General features: G+C 38.4%; 2 protein-coding genes and 1 non-coding gene across 3 annotated transcripts; all 3 read right to left on the bottom strand.

Moving 5' to 3' along the window:
* Window positions 1-4,813: 4,813 nt before the first annotated feature.
* On the bottom strand, window positions 4,814-4,887 carry TRNAE-UUC (transfer RNA glutamic acid (anticodon UUC)). Its single transcript has one exon. It is a non-coding gene; the product is annotated as a tRNA-Glu (tRNA).
* Window positions 4,888-5,837: 950 nt separating this feature from the next.
* LOC147868876 (pentatricopeptide repeat-containing protein At1g11290, chloroplastic-like) lies at window positions 5,838-9,607 on the bottom strand. Its single transcript, XM_087324296.1, has one exon. It carries the CDS (start codon window positions 9,497-9,499, stop codon window positions 6,164-6,166), a length of 3,336 nt encoding a protein of 1,111 aa, XP_087180422.1. The 5' UTR covers window positions 9,500-9,607; the 3' UTR covers window positions 5,838-6,163.
* A 1,622-nt stretch (window positions 9,608-11,229) lies between these two features.
* LOC147868875 (NADH-ubiquinone oxidoreductase-like protein) lies at window positions 11,230-13,125 on the bottom strand. Its single transcript, XM_087324285.1, has 3 exons — window positions 12,921-13,125; window positions 11,651-11,735; window positions 11,230-11,565 (listed from the first exon to the last, which is right to left on the bottom strand). The coding sequence occupies exons 1-3, from the start codon at window positions 13,050-13,052 to the stop codon at window positions 11,450-11,452; spliced, it is 333 nt and encodes a 110-aa protein (XP_087180411.1). The 5' UTR covers window positions 13,053-13,125; the 3' UTR covers window positions 11,230-11,449.
* Window positions 13,126-16,755: the final 3,630 nt, after the last annotated feature.

Below are 16,755 nucleotides of genomic sequence, written 5' to 3'. Positions count from 1 at the left end.
CCGGATCGCGCTCCAACCGAATCGGATTGTAGCGCGGTTCGGTCCCCGGTCTAGTCGTTTCTTGGTCTCTTCGTTGACCATCTCGCGAGCCACCTCCCATTGGTATCGTGCCAAGACTCCTCGACGCCATCATCCATCTCCTCGGTCTCACGTGAGCGTAAGGGCCCGATTGCCGAGTTCTCCAGAATTGGTTCTGAGGGCTCTTGTCTGTTCCTTCCCCGTATCGTCTCGCCGGTGATTCTCGGTCTCTCACCGCTGTCTTCCTCCTCTTGGGACTCACGTGGGCACTCGGGCCCGACTGCCATCGTCTTGGGAGCAAGTGTGGGAAGACGCGAAGAATCGGCGTTCGATTCACATTCTTGTTCGTAGCCACCAACTCTTCATGGTCGGTGGTCATCTCCTTACCCATCGCGCAAGCCCCACCTTGGCTTGCTTCTCCAATGTCCAGAGTTCCGGGTTGACGTGCCCGAAACCGCCGGTCCCAACGCTCCGATTCTGCGATCGGTATTTCGGCCTCGTCCTCGGCCGTTCTATCTTCGCAAGTCGAGAGGGTGTTTTGTTCCGCACCCTCTCCCGTGGCACCGTCGTACCGATCTCCTGCCATCTCGTGAGGCAAGCGCGTTTCCTCGATGTCGGCTTGCGGCCTCGATCTTTCCTCTTCCTCGAGCATTGCCTCGCGAGTTGCGTACGCCTCCGCAATCCTGGCCCCGAAGCCGAGCCTTGCCGACTCTCTTTGCCATTCGACCTCTTCCCGTTGTGATGGCACGTCGTCGCACGCCTTCCTCTTAACCTTCTCGGCTTGCTCGTGATCTAGCCGTTGGCATATCCTTCCGACCTTCGACCAGTCCTCGGTAAGGCCATTCACTCCGTCCTCGTCTTCGAGCTCAATCCCGATGGCCTCCTGTCCCGCTCGATCGATCGACTTAACGAACAATAGGACTTTGTCCGCCCCCACCAAACCTTGTTCCCGCTCTGAGAGCTGAGCAAGTCGTCGCTCGAACTCTCGGAACGCCTTTGTTGCGCCCCGGTGGGTCTTCACCGATGCAACCCACTGGTTGAAGCCGCGTCGTCCCCGGCTCTTCCGACGTCCTCCATATGCATGTAGGAGTGCCTCTTCGAAGGCCTCCCACGAACTATGAGCTTCCCAGAGCTCTTTCACTTCCGAGTGCATACGGATGACGACGACCCGACAAAAGAACTCCAGCCTCAACGCCTCGTCTGCGTCTCGCTCCTCCATTTCCGCGTTGTAGGCTTCCAAGTAGAATGGGACTTTGTCCCCGTTGAAACGACCGACTCTTTCGACCACTCGCTCAACCACTTGTTGCGCCGTCTGTCGTCTTGCTGTTGCTCATCCAAACTCCCTCACCGCTTCGACGAAAAGTTGTGCGAAGTCGTTTTCCTCCAACTCCATCCTCCCTTGCCGCCCTTCACGTCGGGTTCACCAAATATGTCGCGTTATTAAATTCGTAATTGTAGCCTTAAATTGGTTGAATCTTTGGATCTAAACCTATCTTTCCTTTTTTATCCTGCAAGTTCTTGTACTACAAAAGCATGTTTTAGTCCTCGAAAGTCCTTGTCGTTCATTACCGTAGCAGGTGTCCGTTTTTCTCAACTTTCCAATTCTGCTACTTGTTAAACTTGTCTTTTTTTCTTAGCGTACCTTAACTTGAAGGTGATTTTCACTTGCTATTGTTTTTTCGAGAAAACGCTTTGCGTTTCCTATTCTACGAGCCTTTCTCTACCACTCTATGCGGCGGTGTACGATTGCTTCGTATCAAACTACAGAGTATCTTCACTTTGCCATATCTATATAAATAAACCTTGTTTAAGTCTTTAGGTTGTCCAATGGCAACCAAAGTGTCTTTCTATTGTTCCCCGAACCATTCGAACTCTTTTACCAGATTCTTGGCAGTCCCTTTCCCAAAGAAAGTTGGGAAGTGCAGTCTCTGTAGGTAGGCAGTTAGCCCCTTAGGTCGTTCAGTCTCAAAGGTATGGTTTGGGTTGAGAGAGAGAGAGAGAGAGAGAGAAAATTCTATTGGTACGGTTGCCCAAAGGAGTCCAAGAGGTCATGTGTTCAACCCCTACATTCCATGGTGGCATCTAGTGAAGTAAGAAATATTTATGGAGTTATATCAAGGTGAGGAAATTAGGTTTTGAACCCAAGACATAACATTAGTAGTGTAATAACTTACCACTAGCTAAGCTAATTACAATAAGAAAGAAGACAGATCCAAGCTACACAACATAGACAAATATGAAATCGGGTAGAGAGAATGTATATAATGCATGATGATATTTCATTTTTACTAGTATCACTTTGTATGATATCTCTATGAGATGTGGCTTCCTATTTGTTTCGAGGTGAAATCATTCAATATATATATAAAAAATCCTTACTTGGAAAGCCTCCATTACGCTTTAACTCTTCTCTTTTGCTCCAATTACATTTTGAATTTCTCGAGGAGAAACTCTACGTGGACTTTTCATAAGTGGATAACAAGGGAGAAAAGGCATGGGATACAACTTTACGAAACATTAAGAAGTTTCATTATATATATTGGCTAACTAATGTCCAATGATGAAATGATATTTTTTTAGACAATTCTCAAAAGTTCTATATAGATATAATGCATACGGCATTAGGTGAGGAGTTTTTGGATATCAAGAGTTAATTGCAAGTCATACTTTCTCAATTGCAATATTAAAATTATCGTTAGCTAAGATGCAACAACTCAAGGATGGACTTATAGAAAATCATTGTTAATCTCATTTTGTTATTATAAGCATTACATCCTACCTATACTTGATATAATGTGGCATATGTGAAGTAAGAGGACAATTCTCAAAAGTTCTATATAGATATAATGCATACGACATTAGGTGAGGAGTTTTTGGATATCAAGAGTTAATTGCAAGTCATACTTTCTCAATTGCAATATTAAAATTATCGTTAGCTAAGATGCAACAACTCAAGGATGGACTTATAGAAAATCATTGTTAATCTCATTTTGTTATTATAAGCATTACATCCTACCTATACTTGATATAATGTGGCATATGTGAAGTAAGGGGATGAGTTCATTGTGGATTCAGCTACAATAATTGTAATATGTGTTCATGAATTTATGATGTGGATGGACGTATTGTGCATGACCTCCTTAGTCATGAGTTGGATGTAGATTTCATAGAGCATGAAATGGATACAATTTGAAGGCATCTTCCCAGTGGTAAGAGTCCTAGTTGAGATGGCTCGATAAATAAAATTTTTAAGTGATATTCCAACATTTTAAAAAGGCGCTTACTTTAACGTTTCAATCTTGTTAGGGTTTTGGTTGTAGGCCTCAAGCGTGCAAGGTTGGTCTTATTAAATTAGATTGGATGGTTATCACACCAACCATTTCAGTAATGACACTCGATTTTTTTAACAAGAGGGTTGTTAAAATATTTACAAAGGCTTTGGCAAATAGATTATAAAAGAATTTGTCAAAGTTGATACACCCAACCCAATACACTTTCATTGGAGATAGGAATGTATTGAACGTTCAATTGACCATGGATTATGCACGACACACTCATCAATATTGCATAATACGTGTAGAACACTTCAGTCTAAAACGTTCTAACAGTAGAATACACGATTTTTTAACAACTATGGGTTGAGCTTGTCATGACATAGTGACATGAAATACATAGTTGGTGAGGATTGAACCTACACCCTCACAACAATAAGATGACATGCTCAACCATTTTGATACATTCTAAGGTTGAATATCTTTAGAATATACTCGAGGAATATGTCTAAAATATATTTGTCTAGAATATACCGTACAATATTTCTAGAATATACTAACGACTAGAATATTTTGATTCTAAAATGTAATATATAATATAGTATAGAATATTAAACTATTAAATGTATGCTCATATTAAAATGGTTGAGTATGTCATCTTGTTGATGTGAGGTTGTAGGTTCAATTCTCACTAACTAAGTATTTCATGTCATTATGTCATGATAGAGCTTGCTATTTTATACTCCCCCATATTTAAGCTCAATAGTTTACTCCCCCCATATTTAAGCTCAATAGTTAGGTGGGCGTAGAAGAAAATAAGATTAAGAGATTTGCTTATTTGCTCTTATACAATAAAAGGGTTTGTTGAGTAATGAGAGGCAAAATGTGGATGTAATTCCTTGGAAAACTAAAGTGCGTAATTGTCTCACAATTTATGTGGACACTACATTAGAAAAAAATGGTTTGCAAGCACTTGTTATTGTACAGAATTCCGTTCCACAAATAAATATTTTCGATTTCAAGAAGATGATCTGAGAATTCAAGTTTGGCAAATATTATACATGATTGTTTGTTTATATCCCCTATCACATGTCAACACAAATAAGCATGGGAGTTCTATGTTTTGATTATTACAATTTACAAGTAAATGAAGATCTAGTTCATACAAGCATGTTCAACCAAAATCATCTTGGCCCAATTCAGAATGACATGAACTTGACATACTTACTAATGAATGCATGATCTTGACGCATGAGCATTGAGGACATGTTTTTATTTGTGAATGTCATACATAATTGTGAGTTGCATAACCATTTAAATCAATTGGTAAGTTAAAAATTTTACGAGTTTGCCCCCATCATTCACCGAAACTTTGATCCTCACACCCCTATTGCTGATATGGTATATCGGTGGATACGGAAACACCTCTTGTTTTTGTAATTTGTGGAGGAGTTCTAAATACATAAAAACGTTTATTATATAAATACAATTTTAATGACACATAAAACATAACTCATAAAGAATTCCGTTGCCGGGATTTGAACCCGGGTCGCCTGGGTGAAAGCCAGGTATCCTAACCGGACTAGACGACAACGGACCGACACAATAGAAGTGATGTTTTTTAAATTTATAACTATATACTGACCTACACCTACACCTTGATTCTGATAACTATAGTGATGGCGGCGCTATTAGAATAATAGATTTAGGTACAATTACTATTTTAATTGCCGAATAACCAATATGATTCCAAGGTGAAGAATGCCTAGTTGCATGAAAAGGTATAATTAGGGTAAGCATAATTATGCCAAAAAACCAAGTGAAACACATGGGGTTTTTTGAATCCTCGTGTGAGATATGCATAGGAGACATGCAAAATCATCATTTGAACCATCACAATTCCAAATTTGACTTACACAACTGTATATTCAAATGAAGCAAAAGCTTATGTAACAATCAAACGATAGTACGAAGTCATGACCAAACTAGTGGGTATGTGAACTGAAGACAAAGTCAATGTAATTTCCTCAATTCAATAGAATGTTTTTATGTGAGGAAGAACATATTTACTAATAATATCATCAGCGATTGCCTGAATTTCAAGGCACACTTCAAACCAATCATATACCATATAGAGGTAGATAGGCTTTTCAGCTTGTTATAATAATCTCAACACAAAGTTTTCCATCTATATATGGGAAAGTCTAAAAGCATGTCGGATTGATTATACTCTAAAAACATCCCCTAATTTGGTGGGCAATATATATGTGTGACACTTTCAAGTTTTCTATAATTGTGTAGTACCCATTTGTACTACATAGCGATATTATAGAAAAATTTGAAATCCTGAAGGTACTTTTGTGCCTTTGTTTTCCAAACATCTTGTAATGTATGTATACCCAAGATCTATCAGTTGAGACTTGTGCCAAATGTATCCTAAAACCTAGAATGACATATCACTATACATGCCCTCATGAATGATATGTTCAAAAGTGCATCAATATAATTATAACATGCATCATGATTGTGCTTGAATAGTCCCTTGAAGGTCCTTCAACAACTAGTATAGATTTCAAGGTGACAACCGTGGATGGAGTTCAATTCATTATTGGACAGCACGACTACTTGAACGATGTAGTAGTTGGTTCCCTCTAATGCGGCACATATCAGATACCATTTGACCATTTTGGAGGATTTGTGACAAGAGCAGCAGATGCATGTTTAGAGGTGACAACTGTGGATGGAGTTCAGCAATATTTCAGTATTGAACCATTACTAGGGTGGAAGATTGTTCAAACCATCTAGTAGTTGGTTCCCTTCGATATGGTACACATATCTATCCCATTCAATGTGGTACGTAAATCATATCCCATTCACTTGGATCCGTTACAAGAGCATGAGCCATCTTTGAACCGGTGGACATGATAGGAGTCTTGTATGATAATCTCTCGCATCTCTATCTTCGATATTGACCTTGCAGTGTTATGACAGTCATCACAGACTCGCAGGTTTTTTGCAACCCGAATAGTCGTTCCCTGAGCCATACTAATAAGCCCAAATGCGATAGCCAGCTTCTCAGAGTGATGTTGGCATACATTATTCATGTTGCTTCTACTCTCCTTCATTAACTGTTGTGAATCTAACCACCTAAGCTTTGCAGTAATCTCATCAATACGAGAATGATTTTCATCTCCAACACAAAATTCGTGCACCTTATTATCGACTTCGATATAAGCTATTGCTGGCTTCTTCCATGTATTGGTATCCCTTCGGACTTTTGTAAGTCTCTCCGAATCATTCCACAGACCATTGTTAGCATAAACACTAGACATTAAGGCATATCCTACAGTCCCACTTTTCTCCGATGCAATGACCCATTTGAAGCACCTCTTCCCAATATTTACATTATTGTGCTTTCTACATGCGGTGAGCAATGATGTCCATCCTACAACATTAGCAGGAAATGGAAGAGTTTCAAGCAAATCTTCAGCTTCCTTTAAATACTCAGGATGGTGTCCTAGAAGACCAACCATAGAATTATGGTATTCAAGCAAAAAATCTTTTTTACTATAACATATTTCCTCTCTCATGGATTTGAAGACAAGACAACCTTGTTCAACCAAACCTGCATGACTACAAACTGAAAGAAGACAAAGATATGTCACATCATTTGGCTTCAATCCCATAGTCTTGAATGCTTCAAAACATTGAATGCCAAGGAGATATTCATTATGCCGAGCATATCCAGCAAGTAAAGAATTCCATGGTGCAACATGGTGATGATTTGGTAAACTATTAAAGACTATACATGCACGTTCCATTTGACCACAAGACATATATAAATCAATGAGGGCGCTTCCGGAAAATGAATCGAGTTCAAAACCCTTCTCTAAAATCTTGGCATAAATTTGGTTTCCTTTACTCAATGCAACCATGTTGGCACACGCCTTGAGAATGCAGACAAAGGTGGTATGGTTTGGTTCTACACTCTCTTCTTGTTGCAACTTCTCGAAGAACATAAGTGCTTCTTGATAGTAGCCATGCTGTGTGTATCCTCTTATAAATGCATTAAATGCTGATATCTCTCTCTTCGGTAATCGATTGAGAACCGATTGTGCATCATCAAACTCCCCTCGTTTCGCATACATATTGATCAACACATTACCCACAATACCATCTAACTCTAATCCACTAGCGATAATAAGATTGTGAATCTCTTTCACATGTTGTAAGGACAATAAACCCCCTGAACATGTTTGCAAAATAGAGATAAACACAGCCTTATCCGCATTTACACCATTCTGTCTCATATCCTCAAACCACATAAGGGCCTCTTTATAAAGTGCACGTTCGTTATAAGAATCAATCATGATTGTCCATGAAACCACATCTGGATCTGTGATCCTTTGAAACATCCTACAAGCATCTACCACACCTACACATCTTGCATACATGCTGATAAGAGAGTTACTTACTGATGGAACTGATTCACATCCACTTTCAATTATGTGTGAGTGGATGAGTAATCCTTCTTCTATAGACCCAGACTTGCCAACGGTCTTCAACATGAAAGAAAAAGTAATATGATTTGGTTCTATATTCTCTTGTCTCATTTTCATGTATAATTCAAGGGACGGTTTAGAATACCCAAATTGTGCATAGCCCCCAATAAGTTCAGTCCACGTGACGACATCACGCCTCAACATTCTATCAAAAACATTGTGAGAATCTTGAAGACACTCACATTTGATGTACATACTAATCACTGAATTTGAAACATGGATATCCGCCTCAAACCCGAGTTCCAATATATAGGCATGCAGTATCCTACCCTCATCCAAATCCTCTATATTCTTACAACCTTTCAAAAGGCATATAAACGTATATGGGCTTGGATCTACACCTTCCTCTTGCATTTGTTGAAAAAGCTGAAAAGCAGTATCAGTATCTTCATGTTCAGTATAGCCAGCAATCAAGGCACCCCACAAGACACGGTCTCGTTTCGACACTTTATTGAACAAAAAGTGTGCATCTCTTAGGTTCCCACATTTCATATACATATCAATGAGAGTACTATCAACCAATAAATTGGAATCAAACCCATTGTTGATTATATGACAATGGTAATACATCCCTTGTTCTAAGTCTCTTGTGCTGGAAAATGCTTTCAAAATGCTTAAATAAGATACAGAATCAGGCTGCAATCCATCATTTTCTTGCATAATATGAAAAGCTTGAATCGCTTTGTGACAATGGCCCACATGTATATAACCGAGAATGACGGAATTCCATGTAATCACATCTCGTGTCGGCATTCTAGAGAGAATCAAAATTGCTCTATCCAATTTACTCTGTTTCGAGTACATATTAATCAGGCTATTTCCCACAGAGAGATCTGATTCCATACCATTTTCCATTACATAAACATGTATTAGCTCACCTTCATGCAAATCACCTAGAGATATACAAGCTTTTAACGCCAAAATGTATAAGACATTGTTGGGTTCTATCAATTTCTTTTGATTTTCTTCTCTTCTCATAATGTTATGGAATAAAGAAAGACCCACATGTTCTTTTCCATGAAAAACATTAGCGGAAATGATATTACTCCATGACATCACATCGCGAATTAGAAGCTTTTCAAACACAAGATTTGCATTGTCAATGCTCCCGCATCTAGAATACATACTGATCAACGTGTTTCCAATATATGAAGAATCTCTCGTATTTTCCAATCCATTCTCAACTATTTGAGCATGGATTCTTCTACCCATCTCTATGTTCGATGAATTATTGCATTTCTTTAAAGAAGAAATAAATGCATAGCTATTTGTTATGAATTTGTAGACATCTTCTTCTGCTGCTGTTGATGACGATGAGGAAGAGGAGGAGGATGGTAATGATGAGGACGATGATCTAAGGTTTGTTGTGTCATCTAAGAGATTGCATGTTTGAAACTGGTATACCCTGTTTTCTTTATTCACGTTGCTTGGGGGAATATTCCTTAAAGAAGAGGAATATTCTATTGTTTTTGTTTGAGGTTTATGCGTTTGAGGTGCAGCGGAAGAGAGCAGATGTGAATAACTCTGGTGAGAAGAAGAAGAAGAAGAAGAAGAAGAAGAAGAAAGAGAAGATGTTAGTGTATCGCTATGAAGGGTAGCAAGAGAAATAGAGAAAGGTACTCCTATGAGAGAGAGAGGAGATTCCATGGATGAAGAAGAAGAAGAAGAAGAAGAATGAGCATTTGAATCAGAAAGAAGAGGTCTTGCTGTGAGGAATCAGCTCCTCACAGTGACAGAGGGGACAGAAAGAAGAAGATGAAGGGCAGAGTTAATATAAAACGAAATACCAAGAATACCCCTACAATTAAAGATAATAGCAAAACTACCCTTTTGATGTGAACACCCTTTTATATTAAACTGTAAACATATCAATTCTACCTCTCATTAATGGTCAATTAATCATGCTGAGCTGAAACATAGTCACTCAAAGTAAGCAATAGTTAAGAATCATCCCATAAGAAGATTGAAGATGATGCGTTGGACGCTTCAACGTTGAGAATCACATGAATAGAAGATTGAAGGTGTTTGCCTATGGAGAGTGGTACCAAGCTAAAAACAAAAGAAAACATGTTCCGACTACAATACCAAGTTTGCCATGGTTGAGTCAGTAGGAAGATTTGTGATGTATCAGCTTGCAAGATGATTCATTAGCTTTGCAAAATATAAGTTTTTCACGGTTGAGCGAGTAGGAAGATTTATAATGTATCAACTTCCAAGGTGATTCATTACCTTTGCAAGACGTACAATTACATGGGTTTGAGGATTAGATGTTGAGAATCACATGAACAAAAGATTGAAGACATTTGCTTATGGAGGGTGGTACCAGGGTAAAAGAAAATATGTTCCAACTCCGAGACCAAGTTTGTCAAAGCTGAGTGAGTAGGAAGATTTATGATGCACCAACTTGCAAGACGATGCATTGCCTTTGCAAAATAGATGAATTAGTCAAGGTCCAATACAAAGATCATCATCTACACAAAGCCTAGCATGGTGTTTTCAAGTTTGATCATGAAATATATGCGACAAGTCATGAATACTCTCATATATTTATGGATGATAACCCTTAAATAGACAAGAACAACAATTTTATTACTTTATGGGTGCTTCTTGTGGTTGGTAAATCCTTATGTGCAATAAATAGATACAATGTTGACACCGTGTAATGGACAATCCATTATTATACATAACATGCCAACTACTTGATATAGGAATGAAGGTTCAACACAAGGCTTAAGTTGGTTCAAAGCAAACCGACAAAAAATACGAGAAACGGATCGGATCAGATGGACTTTGAATTGAATTAACTACCTAGCATGCATTGATGTCTCCGAGAAACTTGCCAAGTGATAGTATCATGATACATTTGTCAAGTAAAAGAAGGTTAAAGACATGGCTTTTTCAAAATATCCAGCCTGATGTTGCAATACCCGAGTGAAAGGAGAGCCCAAAAATTAAGAGGTGCCATATTTGAGGGACAATCGGAACAATGAGACATAAAAAAGAAGGATAACAACAATCCATTGATGAAACCTTGTAAGATTTTGCTGGGAGACAAGCTAATCAAAGGTCGCTGAAAATATAGTTGATGCCAGCTTCTTCTTCTTGATCTAGGATATGGAATGGATGCTAGCAGCACTTTAGTGACAGTAATTAGCCTTCATCTTTTGTTCAGCAGTAATGAACAAGGTGCGTGGATACCCCAAAAAGTCAATCAATTAGACATCCAAAAATACAAAACACTGTTCAGAGTCGAGTAAGAGACACGCCAACTTTGTTGGTGTTGCCGAGTTAACTACAAGAAGCTCTCAATTATGCACTAGTTGGTGATTGCCATGATGCAATACTTGCTTCATAGGAAGTATAGTTCCATCATATGATGAGATCGAGAATAAATGTTCTTATTACAAGGCAAAAGAGTACATCTGAACAAATTAACCATCACAAATGTATATAAAGGACTTCAATACATTAAAACTGGATCTTCTAAAAGAAATCCTTCTATATCAGTTGAAGAAACTTCCAAATGAGCTGTATATGCTTCTCTCATAAATTATCCATTTATTTTGTTATGATAACCATCCTTGAACCTTGAGTCAGTTAATGACCACCATTAGCAGATAGAATATACCGGAGCCCACAGTATTTGCAGACACTAGGTTCATCGGATTTTATACAGATATACTCCACAGGGTGACCTAATGCCGGGTTGTCACCTGCAAAAAGTAAACGCAATCCAGAGAACTTTATTATTTATTTTTGCAAAAGAAATGGCGAAGGTCACAAAGAGTGAATACATACTTCCAATGCATGCAACAATGCGTTCTTCACAAACAATTGGTGGAACCTCATTGATGTATTCCATTGGAGATTTCTTCTCCAGATTCTGCTTCGTAGCAAATACAAAGACCATAAGAAATCGCTTGCATCAGTTAGATCATCTGGAAAAAGTGCTACCAGAATATATATTATTAGCTTCTAATATCTGTCAATTAAACTAATCATAGCTGACAGGTAAGAAGTAAGCATACATGAAACAATTGTAAAATCCTCTCATTGCTTCCTATAACCATTTCCCCTTCTGCTCTGTGATGTAATCTAACCAAATGGGATCATGATGATGGGGCATCTCAAGAACTATTCAAATCTCAGTTCGAGATTGACAAAGGTAGATATGAACACATAGCTATAGCGGAATAAATCTGTCAAACATGGCATGACAGGACCCTTAAGTTTGCCACATTAGTATTTTTTATTAATGAGAAGAAGATATCATTTCCTACGCGCACAAAGCTTTGGGCCAGCCCACAAAGCAATGAAACATAGAGATTACATTCAGAATTTCCATAACAAAGATTTGAATATAGCAAGCCAGTCCTAACACGTAGTCTACATTTTTAGAATATTTTATTCAAATCCTCAACAATTTCTAAGGCTTTCAAGGCTTCTGGAGATTGTAAAAAATGTATATGGTGTATATAATCAACATCTTCAAAAGATTCTTTATCCATGTTCTCCAGCATTCCTAAACCATTTTTCAGCCTTCTAAGACTTCACAAGATTTTAATTAAACGAATTCAAAGAAAAAAACGACGAATATACAATAATTTCATGTAGTATACATCTTCGGAAGTTTTTTCATTCAAATCATCAACACATCTAGACCATACCTAAAGTTTCCAAAGCTTTTTGACATAATTTCAACGAATTAAAAAAAAAATAGACATAATATGCATCTTAACAAGCCTTTTCTTTTGAAAATCCAAACCATTTCTAAGGCTTTCTAAGGATTCTATAGATCATTTTAATGAATATGACCAAAGATAAATATTTGTTCATAAATGATGTCATGAAAAGTATTTAGCCATGAAATGATTCCAAGGTTCCTTTTGGAGAGGGAAAAGAGTGTATGTGGACGCACATAATTTACAATATAGGTAGATTTTGCTATTTAAAAACTCAAAACTATTTCTAAACCAGTTCTGGAGCGTTTCCACAGGGTTCTTGATGCTTGTTTTGAATATCTAACAGATAAAATATGAAATACGCTATCTCAAAAATTCAATCATACCTGCATCCATTTGAGAGTGTGAGTCCCTACAGCCACAGCGGAGGAGCTTGATCGGCGGATCTGAAGAGGAGAAGAAGCGGAGGAAGTGGTTCGCAAACAGGTGGAGAGGACGTTACGCAGAGCATGAGCCATGGCTTTACTTCTTCTTCTTCTTCTTCTTCTTCTTCTTTTTCTTCTTCTGTATGTCTGTAGAAGGAAGGAAGGAAAGAAGGGGGGAGCGAGGGCCTTCTTCTCGTCCAGTTTTACGATATTAGGGGAGATATACCCCTGCCCATATTCTGATAATTCTTCCAAATGCCCCTGTCACATTCCACTAATAATAACAATAAGCTTGTGTTTATTTTTGTTGTTTCTTGAAATGATTGTAGTGAAGATGCAACTACCTATACATTTAAGCATGTTGGATGGTTGAACCACTGAAACTTGAAAACCATGGACTTTATACCAAAACTTGTATGCTCAGTTTCCCACTAAACCCAAAATAGTTACTCTAACACGACATACCCTTGTGAGATAAATGGTATGCAAAATGCAAGGCATGGATATTCGATAGCAATGATGGCACGAGTAAGTGAAGTTGTTAGTGATACTTTTGAATCACTTGAACAAGTAAATATCTTAGACACTAGTTTCACCCTTCTCGATGATTGTGAGCATGGTTACAAGTTACAACAATCACGATATTAGAAATAGGAAGTGAGAATTACTATAATTGCCTGTGAATGCTGGCAAAAGTGGGGCAATTGCAAGCATAAATCAATACGCAATTGGTTTTTAGGCAACATGAATATTTAGCTCTTGAAAATGTCGCAAGAAATGCACAAAATATCTGCACCACTACTAGCACAATCACACCTCAAAGAAAGTTGGTTAATGGCATGCAAAAACGGATATCTAAATGCATGGTGTTCCTCAAGGATAAAAGCAACTAATGGTGGATTGTAAGGGAATCTCTCCATAGTTTATGGCTAAGCCACCGCTATAAGAGAACTCGAGAAAGAGGCTTTGTGATGCTAGAAATCAATCGCTCATAAAAAAATTTGGTGACCCCAAATAGATTAGTTGTAATAGAGGAGAAAGTTTCCACAATGAATGTGTCGATGTAGAACCAATAGTTATCACGAGTACTGCTAGCTTGCCCATTGACCTAAAATCGAACTGGGCATCATTGAGAAAGTTCAACTAGACTTAATAATGGCACTACTTTATAGATAATAATGCCACTTTTAGGGTATTGAATGAATTGTCGTGATTGTTAGGAAACATGTCCCACCGGATGGGAAGAGCACGAGCCGGATTGGAGTCTGAAGAATGTCAGAGCCGGATGAAGATCAACAAGGGCCGGATCGGTTGGATCCGGAGCCGTATTGGTTGGAAGCCATCCGGTTGGATCCAGAGATGTATCTGAAAGAGGACATATTTGTAAATATGTTTCGGTACGCTTAGATAGGTCATATTTGTAAATAGCCCATAGTATGTATTAGTATAAATACATCTAGGGCAAATCATTATGGCATAATGCAGTTGTTGTAACTAGTAGCATCAGAGAGTGTAACTTGCATGTAGGAGAAAGAAAGAAATATATATCAATGTCTTCTAAGACCAAAATTGGCCCATGAGACAATTGGTTTACAACAAAAATGGGGTATTTACCCATTCATCGAAAGTAAAAATTAAATAAAATAAGACTTAAGCTAAAGAGTTCTAGTAAAAAGACATGTTCTAGAAAGGAAATGAGCTTATACTAGGCCTAGTTTTGTTTCCATCCAAATCTCTTGAAAAGAAGCTGGAGGTCAAAGGGTTTTGATGTGGATGTGGCCCATGGTCCTAATGTAAAAGGCACTCCAACCATAGCTTCTAGGCGGCGCAACTCACGTTCCCTTATCTTCTTAATTGTTTCTACTTCATGTCGAGTTGCTTTGAAGCCCGACATCCGATGGGCGTTTGGTTGTTCTTTGCTTTTCAACTTCAACAAGGAAAAGGCCGAGTGGTGCAGGTGTGTCCACATTCATCATCTCCCCTTGTTCCTGAAAAGTTTCATTATTTACATGTTGGTGAATGTTAGAACAATTATGGTTAACATTTTGTAGCTATTCTCTCTATGTGGTTTTAGCTCTAAGATATACCTACCTAGTCCCTTTATATCCAGGGTATCTAACAGTTTGGAGAGGGTGGGAGAGGAACCTAGTATGTCTTGGTATTTCCCCTTATCTCAGCGTAAGTTGGACACTTGCATGTAAAGTGATACTCATCCTCTATCTCTATGTGACATAATCTACATATCCTTTCCTCTCTAGGGACTCCATTGGTATGACCATTCTCAATCTCAAGTTGGTGAGATGATATCCTAAGTTGTCCAATGGCAAACCTTAGTGCATTTGATAATAATGTATCTAGATATTTTGGTCGTGTAATAAAACCTAACTTAGAGAAGTACATGAAGTGTTCCTTATAGCACAACATTTTAGATGGGAGTGGCTCTCGTGGGGTGATCCATTTATATCGAGTGTAAATTTGCCATATTTCTTGGCGTATTACTTTATTATGGTCCTCACCAGAGATTAAAGTTTTATCAATCCCATGGTTGTACTTAAGGGGAGGTAGGTTATTAATGTCTATGCCATTTGCAAGTAACCAACTCACTACAATGCTATACCAAGAGCTAATATCTCCGGACGCATATAGGGATTAGGATGCCTCAAAAACTTGACGAGATATCCTATCTTGTGGTTGGATATGTATCCTATGAATAAAAATTCCAAGTTGGAAAAGTGCTTCTACTAACATCGGGGGCAAACTGAACTCTGCTCTAATAATGCCATGTGGTACTATCAATTTGCTTCGAAGTTGACGTGATAACATCGTCACCAAAGGTCTCTATAATTGTGTTCACATGAAAGATGGTAGACCTGGAGCCCAAACTACTAATGCATACATGAGAGAAGGGGTCACTAATGAGTCGAAGAGCCCATCCCTTAGTTCGTGGTTCTCTGAAAGTATGCATGGTGACATGGTCTCTCTAAGAGTGAGAGGGATGCATACCCTCTCGTTCGCCTATCTTTGGCTGCTTGGGTCATCAAGAAATTACCTGAGAGAGCACTAAAAGTGATTCCCAAATATACATATGATCCAACTACCTCAACTAGTTTATGAGAGAGGATTAGGTGACATTTAATCCTAACTCGAGACGATGTATGAAAGATAAGGACTTTAGTTTTCGCTAGATTCACTATCAATCCTCTTTGTGTGCAAAAGTCATCTAGGGCATTAAGGTGCTTTTGTAAGTTGTGTTCAAACTACGAGAACGAAATTATGTCGTTTGCATAGAGTAAGAGACTAACTTGCGTACCCCCAATGACTACTTCGTAGCCTTGTTGTAACTCTTGTAACTTTTGTGGACGAAGAAGAACTTAAGGTTGTTTCCTTTGAGTTTCTTGTTGTATATTCCTCCTACTATATTGATTACTTGGAGTATGTGAACTCCCGTGGTTTTTCCCTTTTAGGGTTTTCCACGTAAAAAAGGATCTTGTGTCTCTGTACTTTCTTTTCTTGTGTATTGTTGTCTTGATCTTTGGATCTCTCATTGGCACATGTTGACCAGTTGTGGCTAGCTTCATATTCCGCAATATTCATGACAATGGTTGTGTTATATCTCTAAATAAGCTACACATGCATGACCTTTCACTTAACCCTCCTCAATGTGCACAAAAACATTAATTGCTAACACTAGTGATTGATTTTGGAGAAAGGGGAGACATGCACCATTTAGAATTCGAACCAACTCAATTCAGCACATTTGTGAAGATGTGTATTTGCTTTTATGAGTTTAGAACTT

Source organism: Azolla caroliniana, unplaced genomic scaffold, assembly GCF_043228905.1.
Source record: "Azolla caroliniana isolate FFs.n. ecotype wild unplaced genomic scaffold, voAzoCaro1.0.p SCAF_1, whole genome shotgun sequence".
NCBI classification, from domain to species: Eukaryota; Viridiplantae; Streptophyta; class Polypodiopsida; order Salviniales; family Salviniaceae; genus Azolla; species Azolla caroliniana.
The sequence above is the reverse complement of the archived record's forward strand: the minus strand, read 5'-3'. Positions and strand labels throughout refer to the sequence as shown.

Bases quoted from the DNA above. Each gene is read 5' to 3' on its own strand.
- LOC147868875 (XM_087324285.1), bottom strand. From the start codon at position 13,052: ATGGCTCATGCTCTGCGTAACGTCCTCTCCACCTGTTTGCGAACCACT. The intron at 11,736-12,920 runs GTATGATTGAAT...GCTACGAAGCAG, and splicing joins ACACTCTCAAATGGATGCAG to AATCTGGAGAAGAAATCTCC. The intron at 11,566-11,650 runs GTATGTATTCAC...TACTTTTTGCAG, and splicing joins CATTGTTGCATGCATTGGAA to GTGACAACCCGGCATTAGGT.
- LOC147868876 (XM_087324296.1), bottom strand. From the start codon at position 9,499: ATGGAATCTCCTCTCTCTCTCATAGGAGTACCTTTCTCTATTTCTCTT.